Consider the following 19245-nt stretch of genomic DNA (forward strand, 5'->3'; position numbering starts at 1 on the left):
AAAGTTACACAGAGTTTTCGTGTGAGTCTTAATCCTTATTCACAAAAACTTTATTTCACATCATCTATGAGTTTAGTTCTTTACCGACTGGATGGCTGTACTGTGTGTAGTAAACTGGGTCTCCTCTTCCTCCTCTGCACCAGTAGACTCCTCCACCAGAGGGAGAGATGCTTCCACTCTGGAGGTTCAGAGGTTCAGAGGTTTTCTTGTCTTTGTACCAGAAGAACTTCCATCCAGATGATGATGATGATGATGATGACCCCACAGAGCAGGTCAGGGTCACATTTCCCTCTACAGGAGAGTCTTTGCTCAGTTGGGCCTTTGGTTTTGCTGCTTTAATGTAGAACAAAGACAAACAATGGTTTTGTTGAGCTTGAGAAATGGTGACTTCATGTGTGTTCTGATGGTTTGTGTCCATCTCAATAAGTGTTTTGTCTTTGTAGAAGTCAGCATTCTTCTCCTTTCTCTGGTCTCATGTCTACAGTGAAGAGTCACTGATTCTCCTTCATACAAGGAGGACGCAGGAGTTAAAGGATCACATCTTTGTCTGTGGAACACTTAGTTCTTTGCTTCACTGAATCAGTTTAATATAATGAATAATAATACAAGATATCAGTGATTTATGTTTCAATATAATTATAATTTAACATAAAGTTGTAGACAGAAGAAGATGTTAAAGTCAGTCTCCTTGTAATAAATAATAAAAGGTTCACTAAGTAATGAGTACATTTCACCTGAAGGAGGCGCCACACTCTGCTGATAAGTTTGATCTGTTTGTGATCAATAACTCATTTCTAATTTCTCAATAGGTTTTAAATATTGGATCGTTTGTTTTTTCATGTGAATGTTGATTTTATAATCTATCCATCTTTTATCTGTTTTGTTTTAAATGATCAATATAATCTGATAACTGAGAGTTGACTAAACAGCATCAGTGGTCAACCTCAAGGTTCCTCTTCCACTAGTTAACATTTATTAATTATCACTACATTATATTACATTAGCACTTTATCAAACAGGTTTATTAAATCAACACGTCTCATTAATATAAAAGTGCTTTAATGAACTCGTCGTGATGGAAAAACTTTGATCACTTACCTGAAACACTTAGAGAGACTATATTACTTCCTCTTATAACGTTGGGATTCTTCTTCTGAGAAGCAACACACTGATATTCACCACTATCTCCTGTAGTTAGATATGATAGTGTATATCTATTTGCTGGTGTATTTGCTGCTCTGTAGGGGGTCCACTGATCACCATTCCTTCTGAATGCATAATCCCAGTCAGCATAGTTTCCTTCCCTTGAGTCACATGTGAAGGTAACTTTCTCTCCAGTAAATAAAGAAGAACGGTTTGGCTCAAAATGCAGCAAAGCATCTAGAAACAAACACAACATGCAAAGAATGAATTGTGTTAAATTGTGTTTTCTTTCTTGTTTTCATCATAAATGAACTAAAGACAACAGAAATATTAAATGTAAAACAGTGATAGAAGGTGTTGAATCTTCTTGAGTGAATTCATCAGAATAAAGAAAGTTGTATAAAAACCTTGAGCGTGTCCACAGTAGAGGAGAATATTCAGCGCTAAAATAAAGTGACAAACATCATCACGCTTCATCAAACTGACACAAACTATTAACTTCTGGCCTTTAAAAAGTTGTATCTGTGAAAACTGTGCTTTAAAGAGAGAAAGTACTCACAGAAAAGGCCCAACACAGCAAACAAAGTGTGTCCCATCCTCACGTCCACTGTGACACTCTGACTCTCTGCTGTGAGAAACGCTTCGTGTCAGCAGACGGCTTCAAAGGTGTGAAACATGCGCAGAAATGTGGAAATGCAGAGACAACATGTGAATATTAGATGAGAGCTTTTCTCTAACTTCTGCTTCTGTTTATGGTCCGTGCTTCCTTCCCTTTGACCAACCAGACGCTGTTAAACACGTCACATGTTCAATGCTTATAGAGAATAAGACCAGCTGAGCAGACTCGTCTGTTCTTGTCAGAGCCAAATATCCCAGAATGCATTTCACCTCAGCAACAGGCAACAAAATAAACACAACTGTATGCCGATGTTTATAAATACTACTATATTAAAGTAACGGAATGTAATTTTATAACTTTTACAGACGAGAACTTAGTTGTTAAAGCAACTTTTCTGCGGTCGGTTTGTCAACATTCAGCCGTCGTAACAATGTGCTCCGTGGATGGAGATGTGAGGTGTAGTTCACGGACCGTCAGACCCTCCAGCACCGGGCGGTCAGCTCATCTCAGCCCGCAGAGAGCAGCCTGTTATCGGCGAGTCTTCTGTGAAATGCTCCGCTGGTTTTCACGTCTCCGTAGCGGTTATACATGAGATTTAACTGTACTATAACGAGTCTTCATAACTTTTAATGTGGTGACTGATGGTGTTCACCTGTAACGTGTTTGAGGACAGAGTTCAGCAGCACCAGAACTACAGCTGCTGCTCTTCATCTGCTTTAAAATTATGTATGACTGTATAACAACTCTGATCTGATCCAATGAGATATTTTGCCTAATTTAGTGATTATATGTATATATATAAAATGACCAATATAATATATAACATTTCTAATTTTAAATAAAAATGAAACGAAAGCTTGATAATAGTAAAATACTCAACAGTCAAGAACTATATTAAAACGTATTAGCAAATCCAACTGACGTGGTGACGTCATCAAGTCAGCTGCTGTTCCAATTGCGGAAACGACCGATCTCCGTTCTCCCGAACCTGCGAGTCAGGGGCCTGTTTCAATAAGGAGGTTCAACCAACTCTGAGTTAAAACTTGAACTCTGAGTTGACTTACCCTGAGATGGGAAACTCTGAGTTTTCGGTTACAGAACAGCTGAAATGAGTTAGTTCAATCAACTCTGAGTTGACCTACTCTGAGTTAAGCGCGTGGACCACAACTATAAAAAGCCATTATCAATGGAGCGCAGATATTACGAGTCACCATGGCAACAGCGCCAGACAAAAAGAGGTCTTCATATTTTTCACCAGCAGAACTGGATGTGCTTATGCAAGCATATGGAGAGTACGAACATATATTTTTTTTTAAAAGCAACACGGCTGCAGCGGCGAAGGACAGAGAGTTAGCTTGGGAGAAAATAGCTGCTCGAGTCAATGCGTAAGTTTACATTTGAATTACTGTTATACAGTGTTGCGTGTAATTAATTTCTATGTAATCTAAAAACTTTAATTTAATTCCGTAATTTAAAGTAAAATCTGATGTAATTGCATTAAATGCTGCATAAACTATAAAGCAATTCTGTATAAAACAATAGTGGATTTAACATCAAATTTTAAAAGATATATTTTTTCAAGAATAATTCATGCAATTGTATAATGTTTATTTGAAAGCATTAAAAGTGCAGTTTCTTGTCTCTCCTTGTATTGTTCAAGTGGTTGAAGTTGATATGGGATTTAGAAAGTAATTAGTAATAAGTAGACCAATACTTTCTAGAGATAGTCATTATTACATTAATCTAATTACACTGTTGAAGAAGCCAGTTGTAGTTAGTAATATAAGTGACTTGCCCAACTGTTATAATATCAGAAGTGAAACTGGAAGAACAGTGTGTTATTCAACCTAATTTTAATTTTCATGTAGGTGCAATCTTGCACATTAATACTGTGGATGGACCTCCTGTTGACATAGTCCGCTTCATTTTCGGAAGGTGCAATGATGGGAATATGTGTGCCATCAATGCATCCAACCACATTCGGAAATCCTAAAAGGAATTCTATTATTAGTTTACTTCCAGGGGTCGCAGCAATATGCTCTTAACTGAACGTCATTTATCAGGTTAGCCTCATTTAAACCGATTTATACATCACTGACCTGCAATCCTGTGAAACTCCTCTTTGATGGCTCTCACGGGTTTGTGCCCAGGAAACGGCACAAAAATTCGGAGAAAGCGCTTAAGAGCGAGGCACACTTTCCTTACAACTCTGCAAACAGTAGCCTTACTGATATGTTCTGCATCCCCAATGTTATACAGAAAACTACCATTTGCAAAGAAACGTAATGCAACGCAAAGCATCTGCTCGGATGTTAGAGCACGGCCGCGATGGCTGATGTTTCTGATGTAAGGATGTATGAGATTATGGATGTATCTTATTGACTGTAAAGAAAAACGGTACCGCTCAAATAAAAAGGAATATGGATATGACAAAAAATCCACTCTGGGTCTCAAAATCCTCTCCCGACGTAAATGCAACTCCCTACGGATTAATGCAGCCTCTTCATCCACAGGATCGTCCATAAAAGGACATGCCATTTCATTCACTTGATTTGATGCGCTCTGCGTGACTGAAATGTGCGCAATGAATGAATACCGAAAGAATGAATGAGGTGATTAAATACCACTTCCTCTTTAAAAAAGGGGAGGAGACGAAATAAACTCTGGGTTTCCCGAAGAAAACCTGCTCCCGACCAGGTTAGGTTCACAGAGTAAGTTGCCATGGTAACTGACTCTGAGTATAAGTTACCTCTCTTTCTGAAACAGGCTTGACTTACTCTGCTTTCTCAGGTTTAACATACCTCCCATTCTGAAACAGAAAACTCAGAGTTTCCCTCATTTCAGGGTTAACATACTCAGAGTTTTCACTTAACCTCCTTTCTGAAACAGGCCCCAGGACTCCCGAGTCTGTTCTCACCGTCTCAGGTATTAAGAAAGGGCCTCGATGTCTCGTCCCCTACAGGAAGTGACTGTGTCCAACAGGACAGAAACAAAGAGACAGACGGAAGTGGACGTGAAGAGAGACAAAAACCTCTCACTGCTCACATGTTAATGGTTTTATCAGAGGTGTCAATTAACCAAGTACAAATACTTCGTTCCCACTTAAGTAGACAATTTGGGGATCTATACTTTAGTGGAGTATTTATTTTTCAGACGACTTTTTACTTCTACTCCTTACATTTTAAAGATAGCCTCGTGACTCTTATTTTATTTTGGCTTATTATCGTTAAAAAAAACAACCACATAAAAACCTCCCAGGATAATTCGCGCCATCCGGATTGAGTGAACTAGATTGTGGTTGGATGAGAAGTTTAAACATTTACCATCCAGACGCCTGATTGGTTTGTCAGCGATGCGCCTGCAGATGACGTCATTCACAGTGACGTCGGGTGCTCAAAGTGGCGCAAGGATCGTTTCTCAGGAGGCAGGTCGGTGGTCGCGGTACAAGTTGATCTCACTTTGTATTTAGCGACATGAACCCTCCTCCTCCTCCTCATGCAAAGTCCATATAACGTTAAATCAGTATCTTCATCACCGTGGGTTTTTTCTACATGTTTTTTCTAACTTTATTGAGAATTTGTAAAAACACAGCGACCTGCAAGTAAATAAAGAGACATGAATCACAGAAGCAGATTCAGAGGCTGAAACAGACCAAAATAAACCCACCAACGTTTAATTAGACTTAAATGTAGTAAGTGAGCCGTTTTATTTCATCAACCTTAAGGTTCCTTTTTGTGCATCAAAGCCACGTTCAACTCTAACAGCAAACACAGCAGCAGGAGGAAGTGGTGCATTGTGGGAGGCCTCTTTCACCACAACTCAACCGTTTCTTAAAATGTGTAAATTTAAGCCAAAAAACACGTTCAACAATACATTTAAAACGATGAATTGGCAGAAAAACCTTTAACACTTTAAAAGAGGAAACAGACTCTTCACAGAACTGTAGTCAGTAATGTAGAAGCCTAATTTGCATTAATCTAATCAATCGGTATGAATCATTAATTTATATTTTAACTAATTGAATCATGTTTGTTCTGGTAGTCGAGACATATTTAATCAGCAGTGACTTTAATACAACCTTTTGGATTTTCGGCTCAAACTCCAACAGACATCTCACGTCTAAATGTTTTTACAAAAGAATCGACTCTTGTAAGAGATTTAAAAAATAAAAAGATTTAATAGATTTGAGTTGTAAAGATAAAGATAACTCTGTAGCCAGAGTCTGAGGAGAAGAAGCACAAGACTTCTCAGAATCAGTCGAACCGTTCCTGTTCCCCTTCACACACAAGATGTATTTTTAGATGTAGCTGCTGGTTGTGTGGTGTCACATGACCACATTCACACAAGAGCTGATGTGCTTCTACAGAGGTGTCGTACTCTGTGATGTATGAAAACATGTTTTAATAGAAGTAGAATTTAAGTTCAATAAACTGCAACAAACTATTTATTGTGACATTGATGCAACATTTGTATAATAAAACATTGTTGTTACAACGAAGGCTACAAAGTTAAATTTGTAAATGTGTGACAAACAAGTTCCCCACTCTGATCCTCCTCATTTAATACTGCAAGTAAAACAGAGGAAACCTTCATTTTAGTGAAGAGAAGCTACAGAACGGCCTCTGGGTTCAATGTTTCTGTGTCCAAACTATCAAAGTAGTGGAAAACTTTGGCACTTTGACAAATGAAATCACCCCACAGTGCAACAACCAGACCGTGCACTGGACCCGTGCATTAGTGCACGTGATGTGAACCCTGAGCGGATGGGGAGGGACTCTGCTTCTTTACAATGTGTCTCCCGGGTCTCCTGGACATGGCCCCCGGGGATGGAACCAGCGGGCCTGAAGACTTGCAGGTGCCGTTTGGGGCCCTCTGGCGTCCCCTAGTGGTCCTCTGAGGACGTTTCACATCCAGCTGCTCGGTGAGGTCCAACAAGTCCCACCTCCCCTGAAGGAACTCAAACACCACAGGACTCTGCAGAGGATGATTGCGTAACCCACAGAGGCGTGTTCTCCAGGTTCAGGTGAAGAAGGACGTCCGTATCCTCCTTCTGTTCATCTCTCCGGCTCCTCAAAGCTTCTACTGGGGGAGTCGGGACCTTTTGGGCGCCTGCAGCACACTGTACAGAGAGTTGATGTGCTCTTCCTCGTCTGGGGGGGGGGCACCCTGTGAGCCCGATGCCTCCTGCTGCCCTCCATCGCCCTGAGGCGACCCCGTCTCCTCCCTCGGGCCCACGATGGGGCTGCTGGTCTGGCGGGGCGGGGGGTCCTCCACGTTCACATAGCAGGCCTCGGCTTGGCTGGAAGAGGAGGTGGAGACCCTCCACTCGGGGGGCGGCGAGGCCTCCGCCTGCTGGCTCTGTGCTATACGAGCAGCAGGTGCCCCCCCCTGGAGACAACGCAGCGCAATGAGAACGTGTCCAACGACAGGACGCCTCCTCGCGTGACACCAACACTCCTTTTCACACCCTGAAGGGGGGTCGGAGTCGGGAGCATCTGGGAGGTGAAATGCTGAGGTCACATGACTAACCTGATGCCCAGGACATCCAGTGGGAAGGAGCCCGTTGGCCACGACGAGGACGAAGACACAGAGGGACACGCACACTGCAACCATCGTCCCTATCACGACAACAGAGGGGGGGTCTGATGTCTCTTCAGGAGTCATCAAGCCTGGAAGGACGTGCAGACACATTATAACAGAGTTATTACAACGATGAACTGACAAAGTGTTGCCCCCTGCTGGTACCACGAGTGAACTGAACAACCACGTTTTTTGGTAAGCTGAGATGCATTTAAATTACTTAAATTACTCCAATTAAGTAGATTTCTTTTTAATCATCATAAATCTTACACGTTGCCTCCCTGCTTTCAGACACGTTGCTCACGCTGACGTTGTTTTTGCCCCGACAGACGACGGACGTGTCATCAGTGAAAATGTTGATGACGACCTTCCTGTTTGACCTCTGGGAGGTTCTGCAACCCGCTACGTCACAGACAGACCACGCCCACTCCTCCCCGATGGAGCAGTTGACCGCGATGTCGCACAGAGCGGCAGACAGGTTGGAGGGCAGTGCCGACATCCTCATGACAGGTCTGGGGACAGTTTCTGCAACAGATGCGTTAGATGCATTTTGGCTGCCTGCTGGCGCCCCCTAGTGGAGACTAGAAGCAACTACAACACAGTCCGTGAGAAGAGACTTTTTAACACGTTTTGAACGCATTAAGCACAATGGAAGCCAATTTCCGAAACTAAAAACAGCAGGTTAGGAAGTCGAAATTCTGAGGTATAAAGTCAACATTTTGACTGCATGCGCATGCGCAGACTCCTTCATAGTTCGGTTCAGGGACTTTCCAAACTCTCGTTGCGGTTGTTTCTCTAAAGCGACCAGTGATAAATCCAACAACGTTATCTGCATTTATTGTAGACTTTAATGGTGTCGGACGTGAAAGTGTTGTCCTCAGCGTGTCGGTCCTGCGCAGCATTCCAGCTGCAGAGATTAGACACACGTCCAGACTGAGAGGGAAGCGCGCATGCGCAAAGCCGCCTCTGATCCTGCAGCGTCTTTCCTCGCTGAGGAGCTGGAAACACGTGATCAATAAAGAGAGAACTCTCTTCAGCGCTTTTCAATCGTCACTAATGAGGACTTCTACGGAGTAAATACCACCCGGAACGTAATTCTCTACTACCAAGAGTTACATTTATCGCTCATCTGCGAGATGTTGTTAAAATACAAACGACACCTCTACACTACCTCTGTAGTGACGTCACCAAAAAGCACATTTCCTATATCATAATTTCGACTTTATATCTCATAACCCATATCTCACAATTTCGACTGTATATCATAAAAATATCCTTAAAAACAGCGGTGTTATTGGGGTTTCAACAGAAAAATCCAATTGATTATTACACCATATCGAGTAAGTCAGCGTCTGGTTTTATTCTCAGACACAAAGATTAAACCTTACCTTCAACATTCAGTCGGTGGGTTTCCTTTAAGTCTTTGTTGGAAGAATCGAGGAATGAGAATGTATAGAGGCCGCTGTCTGTCTCAGTGAGTTTGTTAATACATATGGAGTGGTTAATGGGATAATAAGACACTTTATCTTTATACTTGGGAGTGATCTTTTCAGAGAAAGCTATGGCTTCCCCATTAAAGAGCCACTTGTCTTGTTGATGTGGTGGCGAGTGTAACACTCGTAAACACAGTGAGCCGTTTATCCTTCCGTAGTGCAGCTCTGTTGAGCCCTTTGCTGTGATCGCTGACAGGAAACAACAAGAATTACAAATAAACGTACTGGAACTACATTACAGCATATTACCACAAACAGTAGGGTGACTATAAATGTCCTGATACGCAGTAGTTGGCTGAGTTCATGAATTTAATAAACTTTATCTTTCATGATATACCTCAAAATAATTAATACACTTTTTTTTCAGCCTTCCAGCATCATATAAATAAATATAACAAATATAGAAATCAGTTCTGACATTAAACATTTAACACATTTAGAATCATTTTACCTGCAACCACCCAACAGCTCAGAAGGAGAAGCATCTTCAATCCGCTTCAAACTCGGTTTCTAGATCATTTAAATTTGGGTTTCCTGTTGACGAGTGCAGGGAACCATGCAGGTGGAGGAGCACCGATGAGCAGGTTTCCGCCTTCAGCAGGCCGGAAGTTTGATAAGTAAACCAAACTAAAAAAGTACTTTAGAGACTAGATATCAGGGAAACGTTGTTATGCATTTCTGAGATACCTCAAATGATGTTGTTGTGGTTGTCCTTATGCAACGGGAAAACTAAGTCATTGTGACTCACTTAATCCGTGCATTTGATTTGATCTTGCACAGGGACGGTACTGACATTTAGGTTGTGCAGACAGACTTGCTTTGAAGTAACTGCCATTTATGTTTTTCATAATTACCCATGTAAAATCACTCAATGAAACGCAGCCAAACAATTCTGGGTAGATTTGATGTGCTATTGAGGAGGTGACCTAAGTACCATTATCTAGCATTCATACACAATAACATCAATATAATTACTATCATATGCACATTTTACAAAAAAAAGTACAGTAATCTTTTAAGATCAAATTAATAACAATTGCAGGTTATTTAAGAAAATTAAGTAGCAACTGCAGCTAATCAACGTAGCTTAACAATTAGCATTGTTTGTAGTGAAATAGTCCCCTCAGGTATAATACAAAACTGAGTAACCTACGGGGGCCAAATCAAACACACATACAGACAAGTTAAGTAAATGAAAGGCTACATTTATTAAAACAGCCACTTAGAAAGTGCCTACTTATAAAGTTAGACCAATGTGAGGGATCCATGTACAGTACACAGAATGCTTTACAGTATAAACACAAACAACCGCTCAGCAGACATTGATTCTGAAGTATCTTCAGTTATTTTCAATAGTTTTCATTGGGCTTGTCTGGAGCAGCAGATGATTTCTATTTGTGGAACTTAATTTATACCAAGAGCACACATTCACAACACATCATGATGTGCATCATTGACCATTCTAAAAACAGAAGAAGAATATAATCATAATGAATGGTACAAGTTGCCGGTAATCTTTTGGAAAAAACATTTCTTATTCTTTAATTTAAAGATTCTTTTTGGTCCTCAAGGGACAAGTTTCACAATTCTATCAAATCTGAACGTATGTCATCATTTTAACCTCAAATAAAGGGAGACAAATATCATTTCCATCCATATGTATCCAATACAAAAAACATTGGCGGAATTCAGAGACACTTTTCATGAGCAACATCTGAGAAAACAACAGCGGTAAAAACGCAGTATTTAACGGAATCAACCTTTAGCATCGACAATATATGGGATATTGAAAATGCAGAGTGGTGTATCAAAGGTCCGGACATACAGATACGAAGACTGTAGGAAAAAATACACTTTTTATAAACTGTACAGAAGTACATTATCACACACACACTGTATACGACCTTTAAGACGGTTCAAGACTCACACAAACACGATTTAACTGACTTTCCGGCATCGCAACGCACACATTTAACAAACGTAATCACGAGATGCAATCATTTAGTACAGTGCATTAAGTGTCAGTTCCGTTATTTCCCTCATGTGAAATGCCACATTTCGGTTAAGTTAAAGTGCTTTTAGTAATATTACTAAACATGTTTCCTCAATAAACGAGAAAAGACATTCAAATGAATGAGGTGAATATCTTCAGGTGGCATAAGAAATGATTGTTAAAGACTATTGGGTACATAAAATATTATACAATACATTAGAATCCTTTGTTAAAAAAACAATGTGGTTCCAGTATCTCCACCTGTTGCAGGTATTTTGTTATTTTTTTTAAAAAGAGAAAAAAAACAATCTTTTGGTATTCCTCCTCGGTTCAAGGAAGATACGCTCGTTTCTAGAATAGTCTTGAAATAGGTTGATTTCTATTACAATCAGAGTTATTACTACAACAATATAGGGTTAAGTTATTCACAGGAATTACCCCAAAATGTGAGGGATTTTGCAGTGTTTGAGCATCATCCAGTTACAGTAAATCAAGTACTTTCCAAAAAAGTGTCTCTACGGATGACTGGTGCTGTTTCTTTTAGATTTGCCTGCAGACACGGAAATGTTCGGCAGGCCTCGATTCCTCAGCCTTGTGGTTCCAGGTGTCTCGTATGTTTGGTTTCACCAGTGGGTGGAGGGGGGAGGGTAGGCAGGTTTTTTTTCGCTCTGCTTTTTCATCTCCACTTTCCGTCCTCCTTCACACGTTGCTAATGCGCACGCTGAGTGGGCTGCTGCCTCTGACGCGCCCCCTTCCTCCCCCCTTCTCCTCCCCCCTGTAGTTCTCCTCCAGTCGCACCTTCTCCGGGTCCGCCCCGGCATCCTTGCCCCCGTGGTGACGGGAAGCCCGCGACGGCGGGCTCGGCGGCAAGGCCTGCTTGAAGACGAGCGGGGTTTTGGTTTCGGCCACTTTGTCGAAAAAGGCGAAGTCGGCCACGTATTTCCCAGAGGGAGAGAGGGAGACGACGGGGGGGAACTCGTAGCCCCAGAGGATCTCGTCGGGCAGGTAGGACGTCCTGACCTGGCAGGTGGCGGAGGTCGGCTCAACCGTGGCGCTCATGATCACCAGCAGCTCAAAGTCGGCCACGTCCGGGTCTGTCCAGCCGCCGCCTGGGGGGCAGAGGAGACCCCACCCTTAATAACAGTCTAGAAGAAAAACTATTTTTTGTGTTTTTATCCTTCACAGGAGGCTAAAAAGCTAGAAAATCAGAGCCCAAAGAAAGCAGAAGACAAGTAAAATAGCTATGTTAGCTATGTTAGCGCTGTTAGCGCTGTTGCCACTGTTTGCGCTGTTTGCTCGGTTGTCTGCTAGCCAATGTACCAATGAGAGCCTCAATCACAGCTACGCTAATCACAGGGCTTTTTAGTGGTCTCTCCGGCCACCCAAAAAATCCACTCAATATTCACTATATACACGTACCCACTGATTCCATAAACACTTGAAAGGACCTCACACACAAACACACACAACGACAGAACTCATTCAAGCAAGTTGAAAACACAAACATACAAGCACTCCAATCGCAAATGTGTCACGTGTTCCAAAGACGGAATATTTTGAGCGCAAACCCAGTAACACAAAGGCCACGCCAGAAAGGCTCCTTCACTGAAACAAGCACACACCTGCGTCAACAGGCTCAGAATGCAGACTCTGTCATCTGTCTAAACAGTCCTCAGCCTAAGCCGGACTCGGTATCGCTCCCACGAGGTTTTGCAACCATCTGTACTCCCTGCAACAAACTGAGAGGGATTCTCTTTGTTGGGGCGGTGCAAAGGGCTCTGAGTGTTTTCATGTAGGGAGGTTTCCAGCTGCACGGCTAGGGATGCTGCTGCTGCAACACGTCCAGCAGCCTCAGCTCTGTGGTTTTGGTGATAATAAGCTAAACCTCAAGTTCTTAGCATCGATCTTAGTTACTTAGGAAGTAGTAGTATCAAGGCTTTTTAAAGTGTCCATAGAGAGACAGCCAACCACCTTATTGTGTGTGGAATTAAGAACATTTAGAAGTCTCATCAATTACGCATAATGTTCGGTTAATGTTACCGAATCTGAGAAATACGAAAGATGCTACAATGCTTTTTGTGATGTACAAGCTTTGGTTATAGATTTTTTTTCATGTGACATGTACATTTAAGGCCTGGATTTATGTAACTCTAACAAGCCAGATGAAACTACACCGATTACTGTTACAGTGCGCATTTAGGACAAGGATTACTGTGGTACCACGGACGCTATTATGTGTAATTCAATCCCTTTATTATAGCTGCGGTGTCAGTTTCCTGAAAGGAAAAGTCAAGTGTGTCAAGTGGGGCCCGAGGAAATAAGAAGTCCGGGCTAAACGAGCAGTGTGAGTGAAAATGACGCAGCGATCAGAGCCCGTCAGTGCCGGTGCCCTTTGTGGTGTCCAGCGCTGAGAGGTCTGCTCCGCTGTAAGCGGATCCGTGCGGGCTTCGTGTCAGCACCCCAGACTGTACGCCATTGTGCTCTAATGAGGGGTGTCTCCGCCGATCTCTCTCACACACATTCCAGCCGGAGAGAGCGTCTCTCCTCCGGTGCCAAACCGGTCCGGCCCGTGGACAGCCCGAGGCAGTCGAGCGCGCGGCACATGACCGTGAATACCAAGACACCTACGTACGCATGCACGTGCTGACTGTGCGTACAGTTATGCTCAAGAAACGTGGCGATGGTTTTTACATATAAAGAGATTTTGTAAAACTTCTAACGACCATTTTGACCATTTTATTTTAGAAGGAGCTGTGCCGAATGGCGAGATTCCAACGTGCCTCAACCCTCGTAGACTAATATCATCAGACCTTCTACACGACCTGACACCGTGGAGTCGAGGCATACCTTTCGCCGCCCAGGCCCTTAGGGGGCTGTTCTCGTCGATGGTGTGGTAGAAAGTCAGGGGTATGATGAGGAAGGGGCTGTCGGTGGACGTGTCCACCTGGAAAGGCACATTGCGCTGGTCCAGCCGCACCGTCTCGCCCTCCTTGGTCAGCGACGTCTGAAGCAACTTCCCCGTCACCTGGGAGCCAAGATGGAGTCAGTAAATGTAGAGGTTGCAGAAGGCATCCTGTAACCAGAAGGCTGCAAGGTTTAGTACCTGCACCGGCCAATATCTTCAACATCGGACGACGGGGTGGTTGAGCATGGCAAATCATAGCAGCACATTTAAAGCTTGTCTAACCATTTCCTGCACTGTATAGGTCCACAGGTACAACATGTGCAATCACACCCAAAGGCGACTTGCATACCTGGCATCCTAACAGCAGGCTTTTGCGCATGTTGGCCACTCGGATCATGAGGCAGGGCCGACCCTCGTGATTTGACACAACAGCGTATTGACTGAACTTCACCGTCTCGCCTCTCTTCTTGGGGCGAGCGACCTACAAGAGGAGGGAAACTGGTCAGAGGTGGTAGAAATGATGGGTATGGTGGTGATACAGGATGGGCACTCAACTATCCAAAAAAGCACTATAAAGAAAAAGCATACCCCATTTTTTGGTAGACAGACCTCAAAGTAAAAAAACACTACCTTTGCCAGGAATGTGCCAGTGATGAAGATCTCCATCACCATGGTGATGACTAGCTGAAAGATGAGCAGGACGATGGCTCCGGGACACTCCTCGGTGATGCACCGGAAGCCGTAACCGATTGTGGTCTGAGACTCCAGAGAGAAGAGGAAGGCTCCCGTCAGGGTCTTAACCTCCATTACGCAAGGAGTATGGTTGGAGGGGGGGTCAAACTCTGGAGGAAAGGAGGACAGAGGATCTTGGGTTTTGGGAGTTTGTAAACAAATTATCAAGGAACATTCTGTTCCATCTCTCAGTGTACTGCCAGATTCTTCTCACGTTCTCACTGAAATGTAAAACTGTACTGCCCTTCTTGTTAACTCGATCAATCAAAGGCTTTGTGTTATAACATCCAGGGGACATAAAGACAAAGCTTCATCCTCCCGCCTCGCTCCTCCTTACCCAGGAGATCTCCATGCACCAATGCCACCAGGTACCAAAGCACTCCGAACGCAAACCAGGTCCCAGCGAAGGTGGCGGCGAAGAGGAAGAACTTGTAGCGCCACTGCATGTCCAGGAAAGTCGTCCAGAGGTCCCGGAGGTACAGCGCCCCGAGCCCGCTTATGTGCTCGATGCGAACGTTGCTCCGTCCGTCTTTCGAGAGGACCCGGCGCCTCCTTCGGAGGGCGCTGGGCCCTTCGGCTCCGGCCAACCCTCCGCCTGCACCGGCGCTCCCGGTCCCACCCGGGGAGTCCAGCAGGGGCTTGGTGATGTCGGTCTGCGTCTCGGAGTGGCATACCTTCTGAGGAGAGGAGCCTTCGGAGGAGGGAGGAGTGGTTGGGGTCATGGCCGGTTCTGCAGGGAGGGGGGAGGGGGGGGGTTGGAGATGGAGACAACAGGAGGTGAGGAGAAGGAGAAAAGTGGGTACTGAGGTTGTCCAGGAACGAAAGGAGAGATGAGATGGAGAGAGCAGGTCAGTCGCTAATGAAAAGGTGCAGGATGTGTTGAAAAGGACAACAAAAAGAGAACACACAATAACCACATGAATGAGAATAACGAAAGAGGGGAACATTTGGGAAGAGAGGGAGATGACGATGAACAAAGAGGAAGGGGATTAGGAGCACATTTCTCAACTACACAGTGGTGTGGTACCACGGTGGTCCAAATAAGCCCCCCTTTTCTTTTCAAAGGAGGCAGCTAGCAGTGTCAAAATAAAAGCCTCTTTTGAGAACGAAGGCACAGCTGTTCTTTCACGTTAAAAGTGTGATAGTGGAGGCTCATTCACGTGTCAGTTGCACAAAAGGGCTACTGAATTGAGGTAAATTGTGAGATGTGATTGTGAGGTTTCTGCTGGACAACCTTCTTCTATTCAACATCATCAACATCATTCAACACCTTCATGACGTGCGTGATGGCCAGGCCTTGTCGGCCACTTCGGGGATTCTGTTTTTGGAATGGGAGCAAATTCCTTTTTGGTATTACATGGTCATTCATAATGAAACATGAATGTAATATTTTGGTCTCCATATACATTTGGAAATTTATGGAGTCGTCCTCCCATACAAGTACGCCATCACTCGGGTCTCAAGCCCAGAAAGGGGTGTCAGAGATCAGAGATGTTGTCATTGAACACCCTTCAAGGGAAGGTGATGGACGATAGAGGTGTAGGATGTGGTGCGATCGATCTTTATTTAAGTGTCTGTGTCAGCGGTATATTGACCAAACGACCCCCCTCGTTCCCACTGAATGTGTTAAGTACACACTTAACAGCTTCACCCTCATCTGTAGTGCAGTTTCTCCCCATATCCTTCTTTTTCTTTCCCCCTCTCGCCCTTTTTGTCTCAAACCGACAAAAACCTAAATCAAAACAACACTAACAAAAGCCCGTGAAACAGGCCGATCTGATACGCTCTGTCCTTCCCTCTGCCCTCTCCGTGCTGGAGCTCACACCGAGAGAATGAATAGAGATCTGTGTGGATGGTGTGGTGTTCTGAATACTAACATGTGGAGGGGGAGAGGGGTAGAGGGAGGCGGGGTCAAGAGGGGGATTGGCCGTGTGATTGGCCGTGTCCATCTCCGGCTGAACTGTGAACCCTGCGTGGCTCCGGCCCACACGTACAGTAACCACACACTCGCGTATTGAACGTATGGACCTTCAGAGAAAGTTCGAGCGCAGCACAATGCCATTGATTGTCCTGAGGAATGTCTACATTTGCAGAGTCAGGACTTGGCACACGCACGGAGGGGGGGGGGGGGGGGGGCGTCTAAACACACCCATGGCATGTAGAGTGGCCGACTTGTCACCTGATGGAATAATGTCCAGCATCCCTGCTCCTCTTTGGCCTGTTTCGGTGATCGCCAACAAGCATTTTCATCCCTTCAATCTCGCTTGAATTCATTGCTGGATGTGTGTTATCTGAACGATACGGAATATCACCACTCTTCCCCCAGCGATATGGATTCGCCTCTATTGTGACATGACTTGTTCCACGCTCAAGGTCAGGATCTCTTCCTCTTCATCGCTCTCCTTCCCTCTGTCCGGCGCTCACAGGAATCCTTTGTTTCCCGTTGGAGATGAAAGGGACAAAAGCCACCATTGAAGAATACGGCCGGGTGAGCGAGTGAGGGACGGAGAGAGCGAGTCGGACGGGGGGGGAGAGGAGAGCGGTACGAGAGGGTTAACGTTTTTTCCCCCGGTGACAAAGAGATGAAAGAGGAAAAGGGAGGGAAATGGACAGCGAGGGCGAGAAAGAGAGAGAGAGAGGAAGGGGGTGCGTGGAGCGAAGGTGGAGGAAACAGATGGGTCACAAAAGACGGTCATTGGTATTCCAGAGGAGGGAGTAACCCCTTCCCCTCGGTGTCCCCGTCCAGTGTCCCCCGACCATAAAGAAGCCAGCACACTGCGCTGAAAAGACACAACGCGGGGCCCTGAATGGCCCTGACCGCCGTCTCCACGCCAGAGCAGCCTGTGACCGTGCTGAAAGGGCGGGGGGGGGGGGGGGCGTTCGGCACATCGCCGCGCCAAGAAGGCATCCACTCAGCCGACCCCCCCCCGCCGCTCAGCTGGGCGCATTGGCCTCACAGACGGGCTGCTGTGGTGTCAGTGTCTCTTTGTTTACGTTTCAGGGAATGATTGCCGAACATCAGGAGAGCGCGAGAGGCTTCTTCTCCAGCTTTTATTTGTTGTTGTGGTTGTTGTTGTTGTTGTTGTCACGCCGTTGATTGGTTCGCTCAGCGGGCCGACACATCTAAAAGGAGGGGAAAACTCAACTGGCTCCTTGCAGGGTTAGATAGAGGGAATAGATAGTGATGGATATAAAGCAGGGTGCGTTTTGGCCGTCACACCAATAGCATTGAAGAAGTGACACACTTGGTTAATAAATCAGAAATAGATCCCGAGAGTTGCAGCGCGGCCGTTCTCACCGCTGCACACCTGGCCAGCTGCTGCTCGGGGAAAGAGAGTTTCTGATGCTGCACGATCACATGACAAACACTTTCTTTTGGAGGCACACTCACACCACAAGGTTTCCCTAATTTGCATCTGAGAAAAAAGAGGCAATTAGTTCCCACCTCACATAAACAACGGCATCAGCTCCTCTTTACATTCGTTTCACAACCAGGAAGTGAAAAGCAATAAGTTGTCGTGGCGACGGTGGTCATTGTCTCACAGCCTCCTGGTGTGCGTCCAAACCCTCCGTCTAAATCCCAACACTTGGCCTGCGCTCCCTCCGCCTGGAGCGAGTGGCCGAAGGAGAGTTACGACTCGGAGGCCCGACAGAACATCTGTGATGCAGGCCGGACTTTTGCCTCCTTCTTCCCCCCCACTGCTGCACTGCCGGCGTGGTGCTGATGAGGATCCCTCAACGAGAAGGTGTGATTCCGGAGTCCGAAGCGCCGCCACAACTCTCCGAGCTCTGCTTGACGCAACCACACCGTTGCAGCATCGCATATGGCAGGATATTGAAAGGGTGATTCTGTGTGTGTGTCAGTCGGACGCAGCGGCACCACACCTGCAGATAGTGGGACCTCCTCCGCTGTCACGCACTTCTCGTAACCCCCCCCCCTCCCTCCTCCGCGCTGGTAACTCAACACATGGGATGCAGCGGGACGCGAGCACCTGGTGGACGTTGACCTCGAGCCTCGCGTTTCCTCGCAACTCTCTTCAGGAGATGCGTTTAGGAGGATAAACACCAGCTCCAACAACAGGGAGGCAGGAAAAACAACAGCAGAGGAAGAAACCCACTGAGACGGAGACACAGCACTGCGGCTCCATCTCATCCCATTCAAACCTTGGATGAGGAGAAGAACTTACCTTGTTACCTTTGTGTTGACTTGTAGCGGAAGCTTGGGAACTTCAGAGCTTTGCTGTCCGGTCGGCACGTGAAATAGACAAAGAGGGGGGGGGGGGGGGGGGGCTCGATCTGTCTCTGGCTGAGGGGGGTTTGAAGAGGGATTGAAAACAAGAGGAGAAAGTTCAGTCTTTTGAGCGACGCGCACTCGACGACCTCCCCCCCCCCCCCCTACCCCCTCCCCGGAGCGGGTCTTCTTCACGCCACCTGTCCCTCTGGCATCGCGGCGTTTTGCTCTGCCCTTCGGACCCGTCCCTCCACGTCCTCGGCGTCCTCGGCGTCCTCGGCGTCCTCTGTTACTTTTGAGAGACGGAATCCTAGAGAAGCTCTCGGAGGGACAACATGATGCGGTCGAAAGAGTGGTCCCGTAAGAAGTGGAGTGGGGGGGGTGGGGGAGGGAGAGGAAGAGAGTCGGTGTCTCCCGGCACGCTGGTACTGGCGGGACCCGGGTTCTGGCGGACTCCCCACGTTTCCTGGGTCCTTATGTAATCGGACCCTCTGTGCTCTGCTCTGCCTCCCTGCGTGTGGAGCTGGACGGCGCTGGTGTGCGAGAAGT

The 19245-nt window shown here is 45.6% G+C and overlaps 2 protein-coding genes across 3 annotated transcripts; both read right to left on the reverse strand.

The window, feature by feature from the left end:
• Positions 1-5959: 5959 nt before the first annotated feature.
• LOC119221716 (uncharacterized) lies at positions 5960-9427 on the reverse strand. Its single transcript, XM_062560740.1, has 5 exons — positions 9287-9427; positions 8731-9024; positions 7613-7867; positions 7292-7431; positions 5960-7150 (listed from the first exon to the last, which is right to left on the reverse strand). The coding sequence occupies exons 1-5, from the start codon at positions 9318-9320 to the stop codon at positions 6842-6844; spliced, it is 1032 nt and encodes a 343-aa protein (XP_062416724.1). The 5' UTR covers positions 9321-9427; the 3' UTR covers positions 5960-6841.
• A 592-nt stretch (positions 9428-10019) lies between these two features.
• On the reverse strand, positions 10020-19245 carry LOC119223506 (ATP-sensitive inward rectifier potassium channel 10-like). Of its 2 annotated transcripts, none has more exons than XM_037480845.2 (6): positions 18653-19245; positions 14803-15195; positions 14364-14575; positions 14083-14214; positions 13676-13853; positions 10020-11937 (listed from the first exon to the last, which is right to left on the reverse strand). In XM_037480845.2, the coding sequence occupies exons 2-6, from the start codon at positions 15185-15187 to the stop codon at positions 11528-11530; spliced, it is 1317 nt and encodes a 438-aa protein (XP_037336742.1). In that variant the 5' UTR covers positions 15188-15195; positions 18653-19245; the 3' UTR covers positions 10020-11527. The 2 variants fall into 2 exon arrangements, with proteins under 2 accessions (XP_037336742.1, XP_037336743.1); XM_037480846.2 differs by lacking the exon at positions 18653-19245 and adding an exon at positions 17911-18339.

This window comes from Pungitius pungitius, chromosome 1 (assembly GCF_949316345.1).
Source record: "Pungitius pungitius chromosome 1, fPunPun2.1, whole genome shotgun sequence".
NCBI lineage: Eukaryota > Metazoa > Chordata > Actinopteri > Perciformes > Gasterosteidae > Pungitius > Pungitius pungitius.

Excerpts from the sequence above, each read along its gene's own strand:
- LOC119221716 (XM_062560740.1), bottom strand. The coding sequence starts at position 9,320 with ATGCTTCTCCTTCTGAGCTGTTGGGTGGTTGCAG. Across the intron at positions 7,868-8,730 it reads CCACCGACTGAATGTTGAAG|AAACTGTCCCCAGACCTGTC; the intron begins GTAAGGTTTAAT and ends CATCTGTTGCAG. Across the intron at positions 7,151-7,291 it reads CTGGATGTCCTGGGCATCAG|GGGGGGGCACCTGCTGCTCG; the intron begins GTTAGTCATGTG and ends CGTTGTCTCCAG.
- LOC119223506 (XM_037480845.2), bottom strand. The coding sequence starts at position 15,187 with ATGACCCCAACCACTCCTCCCTCCTCCGAAGGCTCCTCTCCTCAGAAG. Across the intron at positions 14,215-14,363 it reads CTGGCACATTCCTGGCAAAG|GTCGCTCGCCCCAAGAAGAG; the intron begins GTAGTGTTTTTT and ends CTCCTCTTGTAG. Across the intron at positions 11,938-13,675 it reads AAGGGCCTGGGCGGCGAAAG|GCGGCGGCTGGACAGACCCG; the intron begins GTATGCCTCGAC and ends TCTGCCCCCCAG.